This window comes from Stigmatopora nigra, chromosome 20, assembly GCF_051989575.1.
Source record: "Stigmatopora nigra isolate UIUO_SnigA chromosome 20, RoL_Snig_1.1, whole genome shotgun sequence".
NCBI classification, from domain to species: Eukaryota; Metazoa; Chordata; class Actinopteri; order Syngnathiformes; family Syngnathidae; genus Stigmatopora; species Stigmatopora nigra.
The window spans coordinates 9,960,010-9,982,273 of NC_135527.1; the positions used below are offsets into that span (position 1 = coordinate 9,960,010).

At 60.1% G+C, this 22,264-nt stretch overlaps 5 protein-coding genes across 6 annotated transcripts; all 5 read left to right on the forward strand.

Annotated features, from left to right (window-relative positions):
* Nucleotides 1-1,047: 1,047 nt before the first annotated feature.
* On the forward strand, nucleotides 1,048-3,064 carry six7 (SIX homeobox 7). The gene is made up of 3 exons (XM_077742111.1): nucleotides 1,048-1,564; nucleotides 2,012-2,175; nucleotides 2,281-3,064. The coding sequence occupies exons 1-3, from the start codon at nucleotides 1,175-1,177 to the stop codon at nucleotides 2,450-2,452; spliced, it is 726 nt and encodes a 241-aa protein (XP_077598237.1). The 5' UTR covers nucleotides 1,048-1,174; the 3' UTR covers nucleotides 2,453-3,064.
* Nucleotides 3,065-3,640: 576 nt separating this feature from the next.
* On the forward strand, nucleotides 3,641-9,703 carry mta2 (metastasis associated 1 family, member 2). Of its 2 annotated transcripts, XM_077742100.1 has the most exons (18): nucleotides 3,642-4,059; nucleotides 4,861-4,928; nucleotides 5,275-5,368; nucleotides 5,986-6,103; nucleotides 6,174-6,237; nucleotides 6,295-6,412; nucleotides 6,485-6,587; nucleotides 6,659-6,758; nucleotides 6,839-7,027; nucleotides 7,104-7,178; nucleotides 7,258-7,316; nucleotides 7,422-7,525; nucleotides 7,603-7,742; nucleotides 7,821-8,049; nucleotides 8,120-8,209; nucleotides 8,293-8,411; nucleotides 8,478-8,641; nucleotides 8,715-9,703. In XM_077742100.1, the coding sequence occupies exons 1-18, from the start codon at nucleotides 4,032-4,034 to the stop codon at nucleotides 8,878-8,880; spliced, it is 2,028 nt and encodes a 675-aa protein (XP_077598226.1). In that variant the 5' UTR covers nucleotides 3,642-4,031; the 3' UTR covers nucleotides 8,881-9,703. The 2 variants fall into 2 exon arrangements, with proteins under 2 accessions (XP_077598225.1, XP_077598226.1); XM_077742099.1 differs by having other exon boundaries at nucleotides 3,641-4,059; nucleotides 8,293-8,641.
* Nucleotides 9,704-9,872: 169 nt separating this feature from the next.
* On the forward strand, nucleotides 9,873-11,156 carry cth1 (cysteine three histidine 1). Its single transcript, XM_077742110.1, has 2 exons — nucleotides 9,873-10,034; nucleotides 10,236-11,156. The coding sequence occupies exons 1-2, from the start codon at nucleotides 10,026-10,028 to the stop codon at nucleotides 10,965-10,967; spliced, it is 741 nt and encodes a 246-aa protein (XP_077598236.1). The 5' UTR covers nucleotides 9,873-10,025; the 3' UTR covers nucleotides 10,968-11,156.
* Nucleotides 11,157-11,694: 538 nt separating this feature from the next.
* sf3b2 (splicing factor 3b, subunit 2) lies at nucleotides 11,695-15,970 on the forward strand. The gene is made up of 20 exons (XM_077742096.1): nucleotides 11,695-11,910; nucleotides 12,199-12,245; nucleotides 12,330-12,380; nucleotides 12,466-12,612; nucleotides 12,686-12,779; nucleotides 12,847-12,947; nucleotides 13,022-13,130; nucleotides 13,192-13,280; nucleotides 13,352-13,552; nucleotides 13,631-13,753; nucleotides 13,834-13,914; nucleotides 13,995-14,222; nucleotides 14,345-14,494; nucleotides 14,553-14,642; nucleotides 14,713-14,820; nucleotides 14,913-15,166; nucleotides 15,230-15,331; nucleotides 15,395-15,494; nucleotides 15,566-15,754; nucleotides 15,833-15,970. The coding sequence occupies exons 1-20, from the start codon at nucleotides 11,781-11,783 to the stop codon at nucleotides 15,902-15,904; spliced, it is 2,466 nt and encodes an 821-aa protein (XP_077598222.1). The 5' UTR covers nucleotides 11,695-11,780; the 3' UTR covers nucleotides 15,905-15,970.
* Nucleotides 15,971-16,259: 289 nt separating this feature from the next.
* On the forward strand, nucleotides 16,260-22,264 carry pacs1b (phosphofurin acidic cluster sorting protein 1b). Its single transcript, XM_077742113.1, has 23 exons — nucleotides 16,260-16,732; nucleotides 17,206-17,293; nucleotides 17,363-17,452; nucleotides 17,536-17,661; nucleotides 17,743-17,887; nucleotides 17,961-18,052; nucleotides 18,130-18,207; nucleotides 18,286-18,345; nucleotides 18,416-18,576; nucleotides 18,664-18,757; nucleotides 18,833-18,916; nucleotides 18,996-19,111; nucleotides 19,377-19,494; nucleotides 19,587-19,691; nucleotides 19,765-19,871; nucleotides 19,940-20,094; nucleotides 20,176-20,455; nucleotides 20,560-20,602; nucleotides 20,667-20,709; nucleotides 20,781-20,928; nucleotides 21,009-21,259; nucleotides 21,382-21,501; nucleotides 21,571-22,264. Exons 1-23 carry the CDS (start codon nucleotides 16,599-16,601, stop codon nucleotides 21,687-21,689), a joined length of 2,757 nt encoding a protein of 918 aa, XP_077598239.1. The 5' UTR covers nucleotides 16,260-16,598; the 3' UTR covers nucleotides 21,690-22,264.

The following is a 22,264-nucleotide window of genomic DNA, read 5'->3' on the forward strand; positions in this document are numbered from 1 at the left end:
TAAATGCGGCAGTCTCTTCCACCACTCCCGAGCCTTTTGGAGCGCCTCGGGCCGGCCCACCGTGCTTCCGGGCCGACGTCGGCGTGCCTTGGTGGCAAATGGCAACGGAGTGACGGAAAGCGTCGGTCGACGGCGAGCCCAGCCAAACCATTTCCACCCCGGCTGCATTTAACACGGGCCGGCCGTCCCTCCCCGGAAGCGCCAGCTCGAGTGTCCTTCAAATGGAGCCATTGTCCTTTGACTGGGAATCCTCCCCAAATCCCCCTTCACCCCAGTGTGAGGTGAGGCGTAAATCTAACACTGGTGGTCTTAGGGGGTCTTGGTTGGGGCGGGGCCAGATGGGATCGACCTGTCTGAGAGGATGCTGCCCATTCAGTTGCAAATCAGCCGCTAATTAGCCCTTACACATTTGCCTGGAGGGATTGTGCGTGTGCGTGCGCGTGTGCGTGCACGTGTGCGCTTTAACCCATTTTCTCTGACATAGTGTTGAGTAGATAATACTAATTACTTCTCCTCCCAATTGCTTGTTAATTGTGCCCTGTGTGGATTTACACAGGATGTTAATTCCCCCAACACACGTCGGGCCGTTGACCCCCCGCTCGGCTTGTTGGCCAGATCAACAGGTCGGCTAAAGAAGCAGAAGGCTGCGCTGGAGTTGATATTGCCGCCTGCCCGCTGGCCGAGAAATGGAGGAGAACGAGGCCGCCGGTGGTCGCTCACTGGGGGATGGCCGCCGGCCGTCAGAGTGCAGATCGCGACCATCGCTAGCATGACTGTAAATCTCCTTTGACGCGGATCATCCTTCACCTGACGGCAACCTGGGCCCGAGGTGCGGCGGTGGCATATCGACCCGCGAGCCCGTCCGCGGGCCTCCGGGCTAATCGTGCAAACAAGCCGATGAGCCGCCTGTCACCTCGGGGTGGGGGACACCCCCGTGCCCGCACCCCGGCCCGCCCCGGCCCGCCCCGGCCCGCCCCACCCCGTCCGGCGCCTGTAATCCTTGTCCAAACAAGCGCAAGGATGCTAATTGCCCCCAGCTATAAATACCAGCGGAGCGCCGGCGGCCCCGTCTTTATCCGTCACAGCCGGCCAACCAGAGAGACATTACACGTGGCCAAGTCTCTGGTCCTGGTGGTGTCCGGGCCGTGTCCTCGTACCCGTCCCCGTCCCAGAGATGTTCCCCCTACCCATGTTCACCGCCGAGCAGGTGGCCCGCGTGTGCGAGAACCTGGAGGAGACGGGCGACATGGAGCGCCTGGGCCGCTTCCTGTGGTCCCTCCCGGCCGGCGAGGCCCTCCACCGCCACGAGTCGGTCATGCGCGCCCGGGCCCTGGTGGCCTTCCACGGGGGCAACTTTGAGGCGCTCTACCAGATCCTGCAGAGCCACCGCTTCACGCGGGAGTCCCACGCCAAGCTGCAGGACCTGTGGCTGGACGCGCACTACCGGGAGGCCGAGAGGCTGCGGGGACGCCCCTTGGGCCCCGTGGAGAAGTACCGCATCCGCAAGAAGTTCCCCCTGCCCCGGACCATCTGGGACGGCGAGCAGAAGACTCACTGCTTCAAGGTAATGCCGTGCTTCCCGGGGATCCCGGGTAGCCGGGCCGAATGGGCTTCGTCCATTCCGGTGGGGTTTTTTTTTCGGATGGCCGGCCTCGGGCGACCGACGGCCGCAGAGATTTTGGTGGAGGTCCCGGCCGGCCAAATTTAGCGCCGGAGATCAAGGCTCGCTCCACGGCTGCCGGCAGTGGCGGCGGCGGCTCACCTCGCTGATCCGATTGAGGGGATCAACGCTGGCGTCTCCCGTCACGTTGACTCCATTGGGATGGCCGGTGCAGAGGCGGATTTGAATCTGGAGTATTTCCAGCCGGGTTATCCCCGGCCTCGGTTAAGCGCCATCCCCGGCCTCGGTTAAGCGCCATCCCCCCCCGAAAGCACACTTTCCGGGCACGCTCCAATACGACAACGCATTTCCGTGGTGACTAACGGCGCCTGCATGTGTCTGTGTGGCTAGGAGAGGACCCGCAGTTTGCTGAGGGAGTGGTACCTCCAGGATCCTTACCCCAACCCGTCCAGGAAACGCCACCTGGCCCAGGCCACGGGACTCACGCCCACTCAAGTGGGCAACTGGTTCAAGAACCGCCGGCAACGGGACCGGGCCGCCTCCGCCAAAAACAGGTGGGTGTGAAAAAGTGGCCGGGCGCTCGCCGGGCTCGGGTCCGCTCCCGTGGGTTTCCCGAAGGCCACAACGTGACGGAAGGCCCCTCCTCCTACTCTTTCCAGACTGCAACAGGAGAGCTCCCTGCAGGAGGGGCGCCCCCGCTCGCTGGCGCCCTCGCCCCGCCACCCGGGCAGCCCGGAGGCTAGCGACTGCAGCACGGGGACCGAGCGCGGGGGGACCGGCGCCTCCACGCCGGAGATCTCCGTCAGCAGCGATAGCGAATTCGAATCCTGAGACGCCGTCGCTATTCTTGGGGGCTTTGCGGACGGACAGAGCGGCCGCGGGGGGAGACGGAGACGACCCCCCCCCCCTCCCCAAACCCCCGGAAGTACCGCCTCGGCTCTTCAAGTGCTCCCGGGTTGCCGGATCCGGCCAAAAACTCGGACCAAGTACGGACACTGATCTAAATTCGACTTAGCCTTGTAGATCCGCTGAAGGTTTCCAATTGTTGCGACTCTGGGACGGACGGGCTCGACTTGGCGGGAGTCCATTTGACGTCACTTTGGTAAGAGTTTCATTTTGACAACTTGGCCAAAATATCAGCCGTGTAGATTCCCCAATGGCCCACCCGGAAGAAAAAGGCACCAACCGGACAGAGGGTCCGCCAAGGACAATGGCCCCGCGGCGCCCACAATCTAACCTAGGCAGCAACAACAACAAAAGTTTTTCACAGTAGCTAGTGAGGAGTTGAAGCACAGTCGACCTGCCTTAAAAGGAACTCAGGGCCCAGCTCATCATTGTTTACCTCCTGACGTCACGTGATGTGTTCCACGGCACCCCGTGGATTGACTTTTGGAGAACTGGCTGGAAATAACACGTCAATAAATGAACGCATTTCTATCCAAAGTCTGACCGCGTCTACGTGACCGCCATTACATCTAGGCGTTCTTTGTGGAAATGTTTGTATTTTTGTTTTATTTTTCTGTCCTGCCCGATTTCTTGTGTGTTGCTACTGGTTTTGCTGGAAGGTGCTGCACTTTTTTTTAGCAGGAGCTGGAAGACGGTGATGTGCGGTGAGGTCCACGATGACTGAGTCAGATCTGAAAGTCATCACAACACTTCTACCTGCTGGCCTTACGTAGCACTACACTTACAGGTGGCTTCCCAAACGTATTGGATAGCTTGAGCCCACCAACAAAGTCATTTACGTAGGCCATGGAATCAAATGGTCCAGTGTAACCTTTTTTGGGTCAAGAAAATGAGCATGATTCTAACCCTGCACCTATCTAAATGCATTTAATAATTTCATGAGCAAAAATAAATGAAACGCGCCCGGTCGGGGTAAGCTTTCCGATGTTTTCCGAACATGCCCGAAGATGACGAAGACCGTTCGTGTGGATCCGGGGAGAGGAAGAAGAAAAAGAAGAAGAAGAAGAAGAGGAAGAAGCAGAAGAAGAAGAAGAAGAAGAAGGAGAAGAAGCAGAAGAAGAAGAAGAACTAGCAGCAGAAGAAGAAGAAGAAAAATAAGCCGACGCAGAAGAAGAAGAGACGGGCGACGACGAAAAAGAAAAGGGGGATAAACTGAAACAAGGATGGCAGGAAGAGACGTCTGAATGAGAGAGGAGGAGGTGGAGGTGGAGGAGGAGAAGAAGAAAGCCAAGGCTATTGCGACGGGGGAAATTCAATACTAATGTTTTGGAGGAACGAGCCGTGGTGGAAACTTTGAACTTTTCTTTTTTTTACACGCCACTCGCTCGGCTTGTTGTGTCCCGGAGCCGGCCGGCTTTGTCTTCCGACGCGGGCGTCTGTAAATGGACTAAAACGGAGCCCGCCGCCGTCCTCTTCTCGTTAGCCTGGAGCTCTTTTCTAAAGAATGGCGGCCAACATGTATCGAGTGGGAGGTAAACTTGACTTGTTTTTTATTATTATTATTATTATGGACCCCCCCACCCGCCGCCTACCCCCTCGAGCGTGGCTGTTCCTTCGGGCTTCGCGTTAGCTTAGCCACATGCTAAGTGTCTTCGAGCTAGCCGCTTATCCCTGTTAGCCGCGGCTAAGCTACCTTTTGCCGACTTCCACTCACTTAAATCAGCGTTAGCTCGAAGTACAAGTTAAATGGTGACTTTAGTGCGCGTGCTCTGTACGCAGGTGGGATCGAACAGCCTTCAAGTGTTTTCAAAAGGGCAACTTTTTGTTTCTTTAGCGGTGGCGTCGTGTGCCCAGAAGTTCCAGGAAATGCTACCACGGAGACAAAACAGAGAGCGGGCTTCTTTCCCCAAAACACTTGGTGGTGGATTTGGCCGTGACATCTCGTCCAAATTGGGGATGCTCGAAAATGAAAATCCCACAGCAGTTCATGTTGTTGTTGTGACATCATTTTCCCCAAATGAAGCTCCTCAACACACTTAAATGAGAGTTATGTGCCATCGAATGGAGTCATTTTGACCACCCATTAAAAAGCATCAGTTGGAGAAGGTTTCCCAGTCGTCCCGACTCGTAACATTGCGTTTCGCCCTTCGCGGACGTAACAAATGGGCGGATGCGCCTTCCCGCCGCTTTTATCGCGTCGCGATTCAGACTTGGACTGCCCCCGAGTCTTCTGGGGGTTACGTAAGACCGCTTGGTGACTTTTGAAAGCGTCCCGCGTCTCGTGCACCTGCTCCCCCGTGGTCATGCTTGTCCTCTGACTGTGTTTTTTCTAGATTACGTGTACTTTGAGAATTCCTCCAGCAACCCCTACCTGATCCGGAGGATAGAAGAGCTCAACAAGGTGCGGACTCCCTCCCCCAAATGACGGTCTACGCGATGCGTGGGCTCGACCCCGCCTTTACGTAACGGCCCGGAGGCGGCGACGGATTTGTACCCAGTCAAGGATGAAAGAGCATCCGTTATGTAACCGTGATGAGAAAGAATGCTAACTGATGCTTTGTCGCCGTGCAAATGACAGAACGACTCCACGTACGCTAATTGGCCAATAGATACATGTGTTGTGGGCTAATGTGACCGCTCTGGTTTTGAATTGCCAAACTGGAAAAAAAAACATTGGCGCCCCTTCCTCTGCGACGGCTGCTTTTCTACTGTGTTTTCTTGATGTCGTTTTTTTTTTTTTGTTGCAGACAGCCAATGGCAACGTGGAGGCCAAGGTGGTGTGTCTCTTCAGGAGACGGGACATCTCGGGGAACCTCAACACGCTCGCCGACAGCAACGCGAGTAAGTGCCGTCTATTGTGACCGGCCGCCTCCGCCTTTCAACCCCGACATCTTATTGCGCCGGGTGGCGCGTACCTCACGCAGCTCGCCGGCGTCTGGTAAATCAGCCCCCCACCCCCTCCGTGCCTCCCACAGTGGCCTCCTCAAACAAAGATGCCCGTGCCGTACGGCGCTCAAAGTGCGGACGGGCTCCTGGCTTTTACAAAATATCGGCCCTGGCGGCTGTGCTCCTCTCTCCTACGCGGCCGTTCTTTTCTAAGATATGCGACGTGTCGCCAGACGGGCTACGCGTCGAGGGGGATGGGCGGGCGGGCCGGAGGGGGCCTCAGGTTTGCCACACGGGGTTTCCTTCGTAGTGGGGCAGGGACTCGCCGGACGGGGAGAGGATGTGGGGGACGAGGGAGGGGGGTGAAAAGAGTTGAGGGGTTAAGAGAATGGGGGCGTGGCCAAAGACTAAAGCACTCCCCCTTTGTGCAAAGGCAGCCCGCCCACGGGGTTTCCCGCGGCCCAGCGCAGGGGCCCGGTCCTCTCCCAAACGGAGCCGTAGTAGCGGCGCCCCCTCTGTCCGCCCCAATGAATTTTCACGGTGTCGCGCTGAATTTGTCAATTGGTCGGCAGGGGAATTCGAGGAGGAGTCCAAGCAGCCGGCGCTGGCCGACCCGCAGAAGCACCAACTCAAACACCGAGAACTCTTCCTGTCACGGCAGTTTGAATCGCTGCCCGCCACCCACATCAGGTGCGTGCGTGACGGCGGCCCGTGGCCCACACGCCCTTTGTGACCTGTGTCCTTCTCACCCCCCTTTAAGGGGAAAATGTAACGTCACCCTCCTCAACGAAACGGATGCGCTGACGGGATATTTGGAGAAAGAGGTGAGGCCATCTTTACCTTTAGGACGGGCAAAAGTGGAAATGTTTTCTTGTGGCCAGGACTGCTTCTTCTATTCGCTGGTGTTCGACCCGGCCCAAAAGACCCTGCTGGCCGACCAGGGCGAGATCCGGGTGGGCTCCAAGTACCAGGCCGATGTTCCCGAGAAGCTGGCGGAGGGTGAGTGCGCAAAGGCCCCCCCCCGGTCTGGCGCTCCCCGCCCTTAACGCCGCTGCCGCCTCCCTGCCGCAGGGGAATTGGACCAGCGGATCCAGGAGAAGATGGAGACCAAGGTGTGGGATCCCGACAACCAACTGAAAGATCCCCAGATTGACCAGTTTCTGGTGGTGGCCAGGTAAGTTCTGCACCGCTTGAACTGGCCCCCCCCCCTCCCGCTTGAAATGGCACCAACCCCGCTTTCCTCAGGGCCGTGGGGACGTTTGCCCGAGCCCTGGACTGCAGCAGCTCCATCCGCCAGCCCAGCCTGCACATGAGCGCGGCGGCCGCCTCGCGAGACATCACGCTGGTGAGACGCCGAACGACGTGCCCGCCGGCTGGCGGTCGGCCGAGCGAGCGACTGACCGAGCGAGCGCCCGTTCCGTGCAGTTCCACGCCATGGACACGCTGCAAAAGAACAACTACGACCTGGCCGAGGCCATGTCCACGCTGGTGCCCCAGGGCGGGCCGGTGCTCTGCCGCGACGAGATGGAAGAGTGGAGCGCCTCGGAGGCCATGTTGTTCGAAGAAGCCCTGGAGAAATACGGCAAAGACTTCAACGACATCCGTCAGGACTTTGTAAGCGGCCATGGACGCGGCGCCCCGGTGGCCGACCCAAATGCTGGCTTTTGCTTCAACTCTGGTTCCCCCACAGCTGCCTTGGAAGTCTTTGGCCAGCGTGGTCCAGTTCTACTACATGTGGAAGACGACGGACCGCTATATCCAGCAGGTAGTTGCTTTCTCTGGGACGCTCGGGCCCGGTGGAGCCGCCTTCCGGCCTGCCCTTGAATTTTCTTCCCGTGCCACAGAAACGGCTGAAGGCGGCCGAGGCGGACAGCAAGCTCAAGCAGGTCTACATCCCCACCTAGTGAGTGAGAGCGAGCGAGCGAGCGAGCAGGCGGGTGGGTCGCAGGCGCGCTCGTGGAACTCCCTGGGGAGTCATTTTTCTGCTCCTCCTTTTCTTTCCGAACAGCACCAAACCCAACCCCAACCAGATCATGGTGCCGGGAAGCAAGCCCGGCGGCACCAACGGCGCGCCGGGCTTCCAGAAAGGACTCAACTGCGAGAGCTGTCACAGTAGGTGCTGCCGTAGCGTGTGGGGGGGTCGGTCCGGCCCGGCTTCCGGAAAGTCCGGCAACCTTCTTTTTATCCAGCGGCCCAGTCGCCTCAGTGGTACGCCTGGGGGCCCCCCAACATGCAGTGCCGACTGTGCGCCTCCTGCTGGATCTACTGGAAAAAGTACGGCGGCTTGAAGACCCCCACGCAGCTGGAGGGCGGCGCCAGAAGCGGCTCGGTGCGTCTCCCCGCCGTGGGCCGGTCCCCCGCCGAGCCCCCGGGCTGAGCTTTTGTCCCCCCCCCCCCCCGCCGGCAGGAAGCGGGTCCCCGGGCTCACATGACCCGCCAGGAGGTCCAGGGCCTGTCGCCGTTCACCCGCAACGAGGGGCGGGCCAAGCTGCTGGCCAAGAACCGGCAGACCTTCATCCTTCAGACCACCAAGCTGACCCGCGTGGCCCGGCGGGTCTGCCAGGACATCCTGCAGCCTCGCCGGGCGGCGCGCCGGCCCTACGCCTCCATCAACGCCAACGCCGTCAAAGCCGAGTGTACGTACTGACGCCCTCCCCCCGGGGAGCATCCGGGAATGCGTCTGAGTGGGCGGTTGTCTTTTTCCAGGTATGATCCGGTTGCCCAAGGCCCCAAAAGCTCCCCTCAAGAGCAAGTTGATTCCCCGACCGTCGCTGGCCAATATCGTCAAGGACTTGGGTAGATAGATTGTTGGCCCTGGCCCTTTTTCTTGCGCTTGTTCAATTGCTCCTGCCCGCTTCTGACGGCTGTTTTTACCGCAGCCATCTCGGCTCCCCTCAAACTGAAGGCGTCCCGGGGACCCCCCACGCCCATCAACAGGAACCAGTCCAGCCAGCCTCGGCTGGGCCCAGGTCTGCTGGGAAAGAGGGGCTTCGACAGCGTGAGTGTCCCAACGCATCGGCGCTGCTCGCCCGCTTCTTCTCCCAACGGCGCTGTGGCCCGACAGGCCGCCGCCCTCGCCGCCGCCGCCGCCGCCACGCCCTACTCGGCCAACGGCAGGTCGTACACGTCGGGCATGAGGACCACTTCCCAGTCCGTCATTAAGCGGCAGAAGGTCAGCCAGGGAGAAGCCCCCAACCCCGTGGTCTTTGTGGCCACCAAGGACACCAGGTACGGCTCTGGCATCCGCTGGCCCGCCCGCAGTGGAAATCCCGGTTCCATCCGCCTCTTCGTTCCCCCACAGGGCCCTGAGGAAACACCTGACCCAATCGGAGATGCGGCGGGCGGCTCGCAAGCCCCACCTCCCCGTCCGGATCAAGCTGGCGCCGCCTCCGCCGCCGCCCCCCAGGCCCCCGCCGGTCCCCCTGCTCCCTTCCAGCACCAGCGAGCCCATCATCCTGGAGGACTGAACGTTCGGTCGGTCTGCGCCACCGCCACCCGGGTCTCTCCTCTTGTAGTTTTTAATCTCTAGACCTTTGTCGTCTCCCGCGCCCGCCGTGGGATTCTCCGCTCAGGCTTTGTAGGGTTTTGTCCCAGGTCCCCGGTCCCCTTTTTTAAAACGCTGACCGTTTTTAATCGAGTTGTGGAGACTCTGGCTTCTCTCCCCCCCCCCAAACGTTGTGCGAATGAGCGTGTGGAAAATCCCAGGGCCGAAGCTTTAACGGGATGGTCTCTGGGTGAAATGTGGCCGAGACTGGCGAGCGTAAAACAAGTGGCGTGCCCCAAAAGCCAAATATTTGTCTGATATGAAAATGGCGAGAAAGGCCTCTTGTTTTGTTCTCGCTTGACTGGCGCAACTGGTCTGCACCCCCCCCCCCCCCCATTTTGCAATTTTTCTTAAAGCTTCTCCTATTCACCCACGCACACCTTTTTTTTATCAGGCTTAATTGTATAATGCAAATATTTTAGAGTTCCATAGCACTTGAGGATGGCAAGGCTTTTTTGGACCCAATCTGGTCTGATTTTGGCACAACAAAAAGGTAAATCACGTGTTTGTAGCAAACCATTTGATCCAAATCAAAGTGGGATATTGAAAGCATTTTTTCCACAAATGTGAAGTGGGTCACGGATTTTGGTGATGGAATTGAAGGGTGGGTACTGACTTTTTTTAATGGGTAGCAAAAGAAATGTTTTCCTCCGAGTGTTTTTCCTTTTTTTTTTTTACTACAGCTCCTATGTATCCTGTAATGTTTCTTGATAAGAAAAGGAATAAAGTTTTTTCTCTGTGGTCCATTCATGGCAACTTTTCGCTTTTTTTTTTTCATCAACAATAAAACCCACCGGCATCATGGCTCGTGATGATCGCCACCAGGGGCAGCATAGAGGCCCTGGTTTGCCAATTAAATAGGGGAAATTGTCTTCGGGTGTATCACGTGACGGACTACCTGGTTGATCTATTTCCGTCACGTGACCCTGGCGCACACCGGATCTTAATTTGCAGCCCCGGCTAGGTTTTGAAAAGACGAGCAGAGGTACACTTTGTTTCAGTACGTGGTAGGAGCCCCACCCGCAGCCACTCTCTGTCAACTCGATCCGACCAAATCCGGGCGCAGCCATGATCAAAGTAAGTCCTTCCGAAAGTGCCAATTGTTTGAAGAAAGTGCTTTCCAAATGAATTGACTGTCGTCCGATTCTTTTACTGAGGAGAAGTCCCACTTTTTAGCCGTTCGGTTTTATTAGTCTCTTCTCTGTCTCCGCCTGATGGAAGAGCGCTGAATTGTCATTTTCGGGCCTAAGCTTAACTAAGCTAAAGTGTTTTTGGCAGGCCGACGGGGACTCGCTCCTTCCAAGCTGGCACGACGAGGAATTGGTAGACGAGCCGCTCTCCGTGGACAGACGCCTGGGCGGCGGGGTTTCCCTGGTCAAGGCCCTGCTTCCGGCGTCGGCGCCCCCCCGGGGCCCCACTCCGTGGGTGGGCTCCACCCGCTACAAGACGGAGTTGTGCGCCAGCTACGCCTCGGCCGGCCGATGCCGCTACGGCGAGCAGTGCATTTTTGCCCACGGCCTGCGCGACCTCCACATACCCCTGCGACACCCCAAGTACAAGACGGAGCCGTGCCGCAGTTACCACCGGCTGGGCCGCTGCCACTACGGCAGCCGCTGCTCTTTTGCTCACGACGCGGCCGAGCGGCGAGCGCCGCCGCCGCCAACGCCGCAGCCGAGTGGCGAGCGCCACGCCGACGTGCCCTGCCGCAGTTACGCTCAATTGGGCACGTGCCCTTACGGCAAGCGCTGCCGCTTCCGGCACGGTGGCGAGGGGGTCCCGAAAAGCCGGGGCGCCCTCTGCTACACCTTCATCTCCTTTGGATTCTGCCGGTACGGGACGTGGTGCCGATTCCGCCACGTCCTGCCCGACGCGGTGACGGTGAAAAGCGGCTCGGGGAGCGCGGGCCCGCCCTCGCCCGCTTTGGATTCCCTCCCGGCGTCACCCTCACCCTCGGCCTCGCCGCCGGCCGACCACGGTTCTGCCTTTTACGGCCTGCTGCGACGCCATTGAATGGACAATTCTAACGTGTGCTTTTGGCCCGCCATCTATTTTTAGCACTGTTTCTCCAAGCCCTTTTTTTTCTAAAGATTGCAGATGTTTTTTATTTTAATTTTTAAACTATCTCGGAGTCAGACTCCGATGAATTTAAACAGATGTAATTGAATGAAGTAATTGTAATAAAATGATTTGAAAGCTCCATGAACTTGCCAGGTTTGTCACAAATGAAGTAGAAGTAATGACTACTCTGAAGAGTTGATGGCAGAGAAAAATGCTTTGAGTAAAGCAGTGAGTGAGTGCACATTGTGGGCTCTGATCTTTTCTCTTTCAGAAAAGTCAACCTTGAATAGTTAAAGAGATTGCATTCAGTTAAGATCGGGTCTTATGTGAACATTGCAGAATATAATCACTGTATATATCATGTATGTATCACTGTATTGAAGCAAATTTGGCAGAACTAAAAGTAAATACCCACCAATCGCAATAGTCAATAAGATAAACTACGGAGAGTACTTTTGACCCCTGAGCTAAGAGAGAGGTCTTTTCTAAACGACAAGCTCCACCTCGCGTTTAAACGGAGAACTGTGCCGCCATTCAATGCGCTGTCTTTCGACCCTCCCACTCCTTTGCTGTACTACGTAATTCGCTCGCAAAGATGGCCGAGCACCACGCATGCGCTGATGATGGGTCACGTCGAAGCTCACGCGCGACTTCAAGTCTCGTCCGAACGTCGCGCTTGCGCTAAAAGTCGCTCCGGTCCGAGCTCACGCGCTAGCTCAAGTCTCGTCCGACGTCCATTGTGTCGCATCCGTCTGTAAGTTCGATATGGCCTCCGACGCACCACCGGGAGCCGACGGCCACCAGGCCGATTTGGGGGTCGCTATCGCGGCTCTGAATTCTTGGAGCCACCAGGAGCTCCAGACCAAGCTGGCTGAATTGTGCGCACCCGTCATGGGTAAGAGAAGAGAGCAGAAAACATTGCTATGCTAACGTTAGCTTGATTTGCTTTGCCGCCCGCCCGACACGGAATCGTTTGTTGTGTTTCGACTCGGCCCGAACGTCCCTTTTCGGTCAGGCGTTCCACTTATTGGACTCTTTACAAGGCCGTCTGTTATTGGACTCCTTAGAAGGTCGTCTGTTTTTGGACTCCTTAGAAGGTCTATCTGGCGACAGGCCAGCCACTATGTATGGCTCGCCGGTGGTCCATCCAATTCATCGCCTCACGGCCATTTTTGCTTCGCAGGTCCAAGAGAAGAACTGATTGACCGCCTGAAGAATTACATGATCCAGGTGAGCTCAGGCAAAGCAACAAGTCACAATATAACCCTACTCGTGGACGAATCGATGACCAATGTGCGCCTTATCCCCAAACAGACGGGTATCCTGTTGGGGAAACCTCACGATGACAATGGAGTGGGCTCGCAGGTAAGGACGTGGTTCGGCCTCCTGACCGCGGCCGCCCGCCCGCTCGCCGCCGAGATCCCTCAAGGCGACCCCACCTTCTCCACAGATGCCTCCCGGGATGGGGGGGATGCTGCAGCACGGGCCCATGGGCATGTTGCAGGACGAGCAGCTGCACATGGCTCAGCACAGGGCGGCCATGGTCATGCAGCAGGAGGAGCGGGATGACCTGGATCTCCTGGAGCAACAAAACAGGGTGAGTAGGGGGAAGGCGGTCAGCCAGCCAGGACAGGAGCCGGCACGTGACCTTTCTGGTACTACCCCCCCAGGCTGCCATGCTGATGGAGCAAGAGCGCCACCAGGACATGGTCAGCATGCAGATTCCAATGGGGAGGCCCATGGCCCCCGTCACCGCCGTTCAAAGTACGCAGACCGCCGCCTTCTCGGCACGCTGCCGTCTTCCTTCTCTCACCCGCGTGCGTCCCCTCAGTCGCCCTGGATCCTCACGGCCAGCTGCCCCCCGGCATCGCCATGCTGGCCGCCCAGAGGCACAGATTGCCGCCCCCGCCCCCGGGAGAGGACAACAGAGAGGTGAGCCCCCGGACCCGCCCGCCCGCCCGCCGCCGGCGCGCCCCAATCTCGAGCGTCTCGTCCCGCCGTTCCAGATGTGGCAGAGCGACGAGATGGGCATCGGGGGTCCCAAGATCCCCCAGGCCCTGGAGAAGATCCTACAGCTGAAGGAGATCCGACAGGAGCATCACGTGGACCCCGCGGGTAGATATCCGTCGGGCGTCCGGCCCGGTCCCGCGCTTACGAGCGGAACGTGCGCCCGTAGATGCGGCGGAGGACGACGCGGGCTCCGCCCACTCGGCGTCGGGGGCGCCCGAAGCGGGGGACGAGGACGGCCGTCTATCCAAGAAGGATGTGAGTCGCCGTCGTTGGGGAGGGGGGTGGGGGGGTTTCCATTGCCGCCACCCTTGACGCGGTCTCCTCAGAAGAACCGCCGACGGCGGAACCGCAAAAAGAAGAGCAAGCGCACTCAGGAGAGCAAGGAGCAGAAGCCAGCCAAGGAGGAGGAGAAGAAAAAGGACAAGGAGGAGAAGGAGCCCGAGGTGGAGATTGAGTACGTCGCCGAGGAGCCCGACGTCTACGACTCGGGTTACATCATCTTCAAGCGCATCTTCGACGCCTTCAAGGTGGGCCCGCCGTCCCGTCGGCGTCCCTTCGGCGTCCGGTCGGCGTCCGGTCGGCGACTGACCCTCTTTGATTGACAGCTGACGGACGACCTGAAGAAGGAGAAAGAAAAGGAGCCGGAGAAGGCGGAAAAGCAGGAAATTGGCTTCCTCCGGAAGAAAGGCTTCGAGCTGGAGAAGAAAGACAGCGACGACAGCGACGATGTGGGGGGACCTCTCTCTCGACCTCAAAATGGACGCACGGGGGCGCCCTTGTTGACCCTCTGCCCTCCCGCCGTTGACAGGAGGTGCGCCCAGATGTTCCCAAGTTGTCCAAGAAGAAGCTGAGGCGAATGAATCGTCTGACCGTGGCCGAGCTCAAGCAGGTGAGCCGCCAGCCGCCCTCCATCGTGCCCGGCCTGGCCGGCCGGCCGGCGCCGTGCCCAATTTCTTGGTCTGCCAAAAGTTGGTGGCCCGCCCGGACGTGGTGGAGATGCACGACGTGACGGCGCAGGAACCCAAACTGCTGGTGCACCTGAAGGCCACGCGCAACACGGTGCCCGTCCCTCGCCACTGGTGCTTCAAGCGCAAGTACCTGCAGGGCAAGAGGGGCATCGAGAAGCCACCCTTCCAGCTGCCCGAGTTTATCCGGAGGACCGGCATCCAAGAGATGAGGGAGGCGCTGCAGGAGAAGGTGGGTGACCGGGCCCAGGGCCGGGCCCAGGGCCGGGCCCAGGGCCGTGCCCCGGTCCGTGCCCCGGTCCGCCCGTTGCCCACCTCCGTCCGACCGTCCGTCACCCCTGGGCGGCTTTTCAGGAGGACGCCAAAACCATGAAGACCAAAATGCGAGAGAAAGTCCGACCCAAAATGGGCAAGATCGACATCGACTACCAAAAACTCCACGACGCTTTCTTCAAGTGGCAGATCAAACCCAAGCTGACCATCCACGGCGACCTTTACTACGAGGTGAGGACGTCCGGCAGGCGGGGCGCCAAGAATGACGCTGACGCTAACCCGCACGCAGGGCAAAGAGTTTGAGACCCGTCTAAAGGAGAAGAAGCCGGGCGACCTCTCTGAGGAGCTGCGCATTGCCCTGGGCATGCCGGTCGGCCCCGTGAGTCCGACGTCGACTGACGTCCGGCGGCTGATCCGCCTCCCGATCACCGTTGGTCTGTTTTCCCTAGAACTCCCACAAGGTCCCCCCGCCCTGGCTGATTGCCATGCAGAGGTACGGGCCGCCCCCGTCGTACCCCAACCTGAAGATCCCCGGACTCAACTCGCCCATCCCGGACGTGAGAAGCGCCTCTTTTTGTGTTTTTTTTTTTTTTGTTTTGTGTGTGTGTCTCTGCGACGCGGCTCTGACTTGCCGGCTTGTTCCCGTCAGAACTGCACCTTTGGCTATCACGCCGGCGGCTGGGGCAAGCCCCCCGTGGACGAGATGGGAAAACCGCTGTACGGCGACGTCTTCGGGACCAATTCGGGCGACTTCCAGGCCAAAGCGGAGGAGGAGGAAGTGGACCACACGCCCTGGGGCGAGCTGGAGCCGTCCGACGAGGAGTCGTCCGAGGAAGAGGAGGAGGAGGAGGAGAGCGACGAGGAGAAGCCGGACGAGACCGGATTTTTCACCCCGGCCGACAGGTGGAGTGCGGGAGGGGTGGGCGGCTTTCCGAGACCACTCTTGTCTGACGTTTTTATTTGCAGCGGCTTAATCACGCCCGGGGGATTCTCGTCCGTCCCCGCCGGCATGGAGACGCCCGAACTCATCGAGCTGAGGAAGAAGAAAATCGAGGAGGCCATGGATGGGTAAGATAGCTCCGCTTCCATTGTGGGTTCCCCCGTGCTTGACCCCGCCCCCTCCCAACACAGCAACGACACGCCGCAGCTGTTCACCGTCCTCCCCGAGAGACGGACGGGCCCGGTGGGCGCCGCCATGATGGCCTCCACGCACATCTACGACATGTCGGCGGTGAGACGCGACCGCCGTCCCGTTTGCCCGCGTGGCGCCCGCTAACGCCGCTCCCCCCGGCGGCGTCCCAGGCCATGGCGGGCCGCAAGGCCGGCATCGGGGACACCCAGGGCGTGGAGGTGGCCCTGGCGCCCGACGAGCTGGAGCTGGACCCCATGGCCATGACTCAGAAGTACGAGGAACACGTGCGCGAGCAGCAGGCGCAGGTGGAGAAGGAGGACTTCAGCGACATGGTGGCGGAGCACGCCGCCAAGCAGAAGGTACAGCTTTGTGGCGTCCGTCGTCAAAGCTGAAAATGTGTCACGTGACCGACCTTTGGTGCCTTTTGCGAACCACAGCAAAAGAAGAGGAAAGCTCAGCCGCAGGACACGCGAGGCGGCGCCAAGAAGTACAAAGAGTTCAAGTTCTAGAGCGGAAGAAACGTCTTTTAGCGCCACACGATTTGTTTTGTTTTGTAAATAAATCCCTTTCAAACATGCCGTGTGTCAAATGACTGTCAACTGATCCCCATTGTCTCGGTGAGGAAATCCTCTCTTTATTGCAGAAATGAGGTTAAAGATTGATAAAAACAAACACACATTGGTCATATGCAAGGAACCCTTTCCCCCCCCCTATCCACTCGTGTTGTGGAGCTGGACGGACAAAGGGCACTTTTGTTGTGGCGTGCAAAGCTTTGGCTGCCAGGCCTCCTATTGATGGACGTCGCGTCACCTGATACGTCTCAGTATGAAAGGTGAGCCGACTCAGGATTATCTCCTTTTTAATCACCTCTGCGGCGGCAGCGAAGAGGAGCCTGCTCATTTGGCTTTCTCTCTCCCTCTCACTTTCTCTCTCTTCCAGTACAACCTGGAGATCGCTCCTTTTTCTTGCTTTCATACGTGTTCTGCTTTTTATGCCATTTCGAAGGCGGAGATTTCGTCTCATTTCCGCTTCCTGTCAACGACGTGACGTTCCCGGCTGACGTGCTCGCTGCCCGGCAGCCATTAACGCACATCGACGCGGCGGAGGAAGCGGTTAAGAAAAAGGACGGCAGAGACGAGACCGAGCAGGCGTCCTGTCTCTGTCCTGCCTGTCTGCCTGGTTGTTGGCGGCGGCGGAGACGACATGGAGCGAGGCCCGGGGGGGCCGCAGCCCCAGCCCTCCTCCAAGCCGGTGGGCATCTCGAGCAGCCGACCCGTCCACATGAACTTATTCGCCACCTGGGAAGTGGACCGTTCCTCCCCCAGCTGCGTGCCCAGGTCGGTGTGTGTGTGTGTTTGGGGACGGTGGGGGGAATCTGGGTTTGTTCGTCAAGTGTCATTTTGTGTGACGTCCCCCGGCGTCGTCGCTCTCCCTCGCATGCTCCGTCCGCTCATCTTTCATCCTCATCCTGTCACGTCGTGTCGGTCGGTCGCGTGAGCCGCTGGCTGACTGGTTGGCAGCCTGCAGCCCGTTGCCAAGGCAACGCAGCTCCCATCCCCGAGGCGTCCAAAACGCCCTCGCTGTCGTCGCAACAGCCCCTTATACGTGAGACTGTAAATCAAGTTTTTTTTCTCATCATTTCCAGGCATACCGTTAAATCCTGTACATCAGCGTACGTTTTGCAATACCAAACGTGTCCGCCAGGCGGCAGTCTCCCTATGTCTCTTATAACCTATTAGCACAAAATGGCATTTCCTTAAGGGGACTCATTGAAATAAGTCATAATTTGTGAGCTTTGCCGCGTCTTTAGGCTCTTCAGCTTGACCCTGAAGAAGCTGGTCCTACTCAAGGAGCTGGACAAAGACCTCACCTCGGTGGTGGTGGCCGTCAAGCTGCAGGTGAGCGGTCGCGGGTGGCCCCGACCGACGGCGCCCACCCGCGTGACCGGGCCGCCGGTTTGTGCTCAGGGTTCCAAGCGGATCCTCCGCTCCAACGAGATCGTCCTGTCGTCCACGTGCCTGACGGAGACCGACCTCCAGCTCACCTTCTCTCTGCAGGTAATGTCAGTGGGAGTGGGGTCGGAGCCCTAGCTCCGCCCCCGTTTCGCCTCCGCTCACGGTCTCTTGTACGGTGTGCGCAGTACCCCCACTTTTTGAAGAGGGACGCCAACAAGCTGCAAATCATGCTGCAGCGGCGAAAGCGCTACAAGAACCGGACCATCCTGGGCTACAAGACGCTGGCCCTGGGCCTCATCAACATGGCTGAGGTGGCGTGGCGTGAGCGGGCCCCTCTTCTTCCTGCTCCTCCCTCCCCTAACACTTTCTCCTCCTCCTCTTCCTCGACACAGGTGATGCAACACCCGAGCGAGGGCGCCCAGGTCCTGGGCCTGCACAGCCAACTGAAAGACGCCTCGCTGCCGGTGGCCGAGATGCGCGTCTACTCGCTGTCCAGCCAGCCCATCGACCACGAGGGACCCAAGGCCAAGATGTCCGGTAGGGCCCTCCTCTTCTCCCGAGAGCCGCCCACGCCACGGAGAAAAGACGCCCGGCGTCCCCTTGCGTTCAGACCGATCCCCTGACGTGGACAACTACTCGGAGGAGGAAGAAGAGAGCTACTCGTCCGAGCAGGAGGGCAGCGACGATCCCGCCCACGGACAAGTAGGTCCGCCGGCCTTTCTGGGTTTTGGGCCCGTGACTTTTGGGTCTACGAGCCTCCTCCTCTCCGTCCTTTCAAGTACCTGTACGATGAAGAGGAGGAGGTGCGGAAGAAGAAGCCCAGGCGGAAGCTGCCGTCCAACGCCGTCATCACCAGGGTGAGCTCGTCGCGGTCCTCGTCGCGGTCCTCGTCGTGGTCTTCGTCGTGGTCCTCATGGCCCGCTGCCGGCTTGCAGCAGCCAAACATCAAGCAGAAGTTTGTGGCCTTGCTGAAGAGGTTCAAAGTCACCGACGAGGTAGGACCCCCCCCCTCCCTATCCCGGTGGGGGGCCAGCGGGCACCGTCTCACCCGCCCCCGCCGCCCAGGTGGACTTTGGTCTGGAGCACGTGTCCAGGGAGCAGATCCAGGAGGTGGAGGAGGACCTGGACGAGCTTTACGACAGCCTGGAGATGTACAACCCCAGCGACAGCGGACCCGACGTGGAGGAGACGGACAGCATCGTCAGCACGCCCAAACCCAAACTCAGGTAAGCGGAGAGCGCCACCCCTTGGCCCCTTTGCCCCCCCCCCCCCCCCCCCCCCCGGGACCACAGCTGAGGCCCCCTGGCGTCTAGGCCCTACTTCGAGGGGATGTCTCAGTCCAGCTCTCAGACGGAGATCGGAAGTCTCAACAGCAAGGGCAGTCTGGGTCGAGATGCCCCCAGCCCGGTAAGCCCGACTGACCGACCCGTCGCCCTCTTCTCGCGGGCGCCGCGCTTGCGTCATCCCCCGTTCCGACCACAGGTGGAGCCGTCTCCCGTCGACAAGGCAAAGGGCTCCCGGAGCCGCGTCCCGGACGCGACGGCGCTCTCGCCCGGCGACGGGCCGGTACGTGGCTCTCCCGCCCGTCCGTCCCCGACGACGTGACGGCGGCGCGCTCCCACTTTGGCCTTTTTTGCACGCACAGGAAAGGGCGGACCCGGAGGCCTCGGCGGGCGCCGCCCCCTGCATCACCGTGTCGGTGGCGGAGAAACCCCGGACGCCCGCGAAGAGCGGCAAGAGCGAAGGCCAGGCGGCGCCACGGTAATGTCTCGTAACGTGACCGCCGACAGACCTACGCGCGCTCCTTGACGGACTGGCTGGGCGGATTTTCCGCCTTTAATGGCGCCGCCGAGGACGTGTTTTCCGTGGAACGACCTGTAGTAAAGTGTAACGGATGAGTAGAGCACTAATAAAAGAATAGGATTGGCAAGAAAAGGGCTGGCGAGTGCTTGAAAGAGTAGGCGGAATCCCCCCCGCCCGCCGTGGCCCGCTGAGCAGGTTTTGGAAAAGCTGTGTCGCTGCGCAGGCTGGACGGCGTGCACACCCCCTCCAGGCAGAAGTGCGGAGGTGGCGGTGCCGACGCGTCCGTCAGTACCAACGGCTCCGACTCGGAGAGGTCGCCCGAGCCGGCGCCCGGCACGCCGGTCGGTATACCCCGGCCGCCGAGTACGGCGAGCACGGCGAGCCCGCCCACCCGCCGCCGTCCCCCCTAACGAACTCCCCGCCGTCCCGGCAGGTGCTGCGCAAGGCCGCCCACGAGCAGCTCAACCGCATCCTGTCGTCCGACTCGACGCTCCCGGAAAGCCTCATCCTGGTCGGCGGCGGCGACTGGCAGGGGCAGGTGGGTGACCCCCCCCCCCCCCCGGCGGGTGAGAGCCGTGGTGCGTGACCCCCGCCTCTGTGCCGCCGGTCAGTACGTCCTGGAGCAGCTGCAGTCGCACAAGCAGCCGGTGGTGTGCGCGTGCTCTCCGGCGGAGATCCAGGCCGTCCTGTCCGCCCTCCTCACGCGCATCCAGAAGTTGTGAGTCTCCGCCCCTTTACCCGCCTCCCAAAGGGAAGAGAGCTGAGCGACCGCGGGGGTGTCGGCAGCTGCAACTGCAACGCGTCCACGCCGCGCGCGGTGAAGGTGGCGGCGGTGGGCGGACAGAGTTACCTGGCCGCCGTCTTGCAGTTTTTCGTGACGCAGCTGGCCAACAAGACCTGGGACTGGCTCAACCACATGCGCTTCCTGGTGGTGCCCCTGGGTAGGCCACGTTTTCCGCCACTGGCCTCGGCGGAACGCGGCGGCCCAGGGCCTCATTGCCTTCCCTTTCTTGGCCATGCAGGCTCCCATCCCGTGGCCAAGCATCTGGGCGCCCTGGACCATCGCTACGGCTCCTCCTTCCTGGACGGCGCCTGGCACGAAGTTTTCAGTCGCGCCGAACCTCCCGCCGCGGGCTCCCTGGGTAAATCCCTTATTTGGCCAGAGGCATTACGACTCATTGAGACCGGCTCTCCTCCAGAGCAACTGGATGTGGCCGGAAGGATCGCCCAGTACATGGACGGCGCCACGCTGGCGCACCAGCTTCCCATCGCCGAGGCCATGTTGACCTGCAAACACAGAACGTGAGCGAGCGGCCCACGGCGGCCCACGGCGGCCCACGGCGGGCCACGGCGGCCCACGGCGCCCGCCTTGACGCTCCGCCTTGACGCTCCACGTCTCTCTGCAGGCGAGAGGAAGACTCTTACCAGAAGTTTATCCCCTTCATCGGTGTAAGCGCCCGGCCCACCCACGCTGCTTTACGCCCGTGACGCCGCTCCTCCCCCCATTTTACAGGTGGTCAAGGTGGGCGTGATCGAGTCGGGACCCCCGCCCAGCGGTGAGCCGACGCCTGGACCCGCCGCCCGCCGGCTCGCCGTGGCTCTAGCTTCTCGGGGGCTGTTGTTCAAGGAGACGCGGAAGAGGTGGCGGGCGCCGGCGCCGCCGCTCTGGCCGTCCCTTCCTCGTCGCCTCCCTCCCACGGCTCCCCCGCCGTCAGCATCAAGGAGGCGGCCACTCCCCCCTCCTCCCCTTCCGTGGGAAGCGTGGGCGCCCAGGGGTAAGGACCCGGCCGAGCGGGCGCCGCCGCCGCCGCCGCCGCCGCGTGAGCCGGCGCCCTCTGACGGCGGCGGGCGCCAGGAGCCCCGGCGCGTCGCACGGGGCGGACGCCATCGGCCTGCAGGTGGACTACTGGCTGGCGTCGCTGGCCGAAAAGCGGCGGGACGGCGAGCGGCGCGACGGCGCCTGCAAGAACACGCTGAAGAGCGCCTTCCGCTCGCTGCAGGTGAGCCGGCTGCCCAGCGAGGGCGCCGGCGCGGGCGGCGAGCCTCATGGCGTCCAAGTCAGCACCATGGCCATGACGGTGGTGACCAAGGAGAAGAACAAGAAAGGTAATGTCTCGGGTGGTTGGCCACGTTTGGGCTCTATAAAGATCCCTCCCTCCCTATCACTCCCTCCCTCCCTATCACTCCCTCCCCTCCCTATCCCTCCCTCCCTCCCTCCCCTTTCCCAGTGGCCACCATCTTCTTGGGAAAGAAACCCAGGGAGAAGGAGTTGGACTCCAAGAGTCAGGTGATCGAAGGCATCAGTCGCCTGATCTGCTCGGCCAAGCAGCAGCAGACCATCTTGAAAGGTGAGCAGCGTCCAAATGGCGTCTCGGCCTTGGTGTCTTGAAAAACTCACCCCCCCCCCCCCCCCCCAGTGTCCGTGGACGGCGTGGAGTGGAACGACGTCAAGTTCTTCCAGTTGGCCGCTCAGTGGCCCACTCACGTCAAATACCTTCCGGTGGGACTTTTTGGCTACAGCAAACCCCCCACCTAGGGGCGGCGGCGGCCATCCGGGTGGCCCGTTCCTCCTTCTCCTCACGCTCTCCGCCTCACACTGGAAAGTGTTCCCCCGCAAAGCCGCCAGACGGCTTCTGGTGGGGATGTCAAAGTGCTCTTTGAGCCCGGGGAAGACGGCAGGGGACCGGCAAAGCGTCGCGGCGGCGGGGGAATACTATCTTCTAAAAGTGACTTTCTGTGTGCAAGAATGTATCGTCCGTGTTGGTGTTGTTTGAAGCAGACGCGTGGCAGGCAAGCCACCAACTTGTGTACAATGGTGCTCTGTCAATGTCTACGGGGCCCACCGGCCGGGCTTTGGGGCTCATTTCGTGCAAAACACAGAAAAAGAGGAAGCGGTACGTGACGTCTTTGTGTGAGCGTTTCCATGGTGAGTGTGTTAGCGTTTGTATACGGGTGGGGTGCATTTAGCCCAGTAGAACGGATAACAATGCTGTCACAATGTTTGATGTATTGTAAAACTGCTTTTTCATAGTTGCATTTATCTGTTGAGTTGAATGAAATGTGCTGTTTTTTTTGTTCGGGACAATTAAAAAGAATGCTCTCATTCATCAA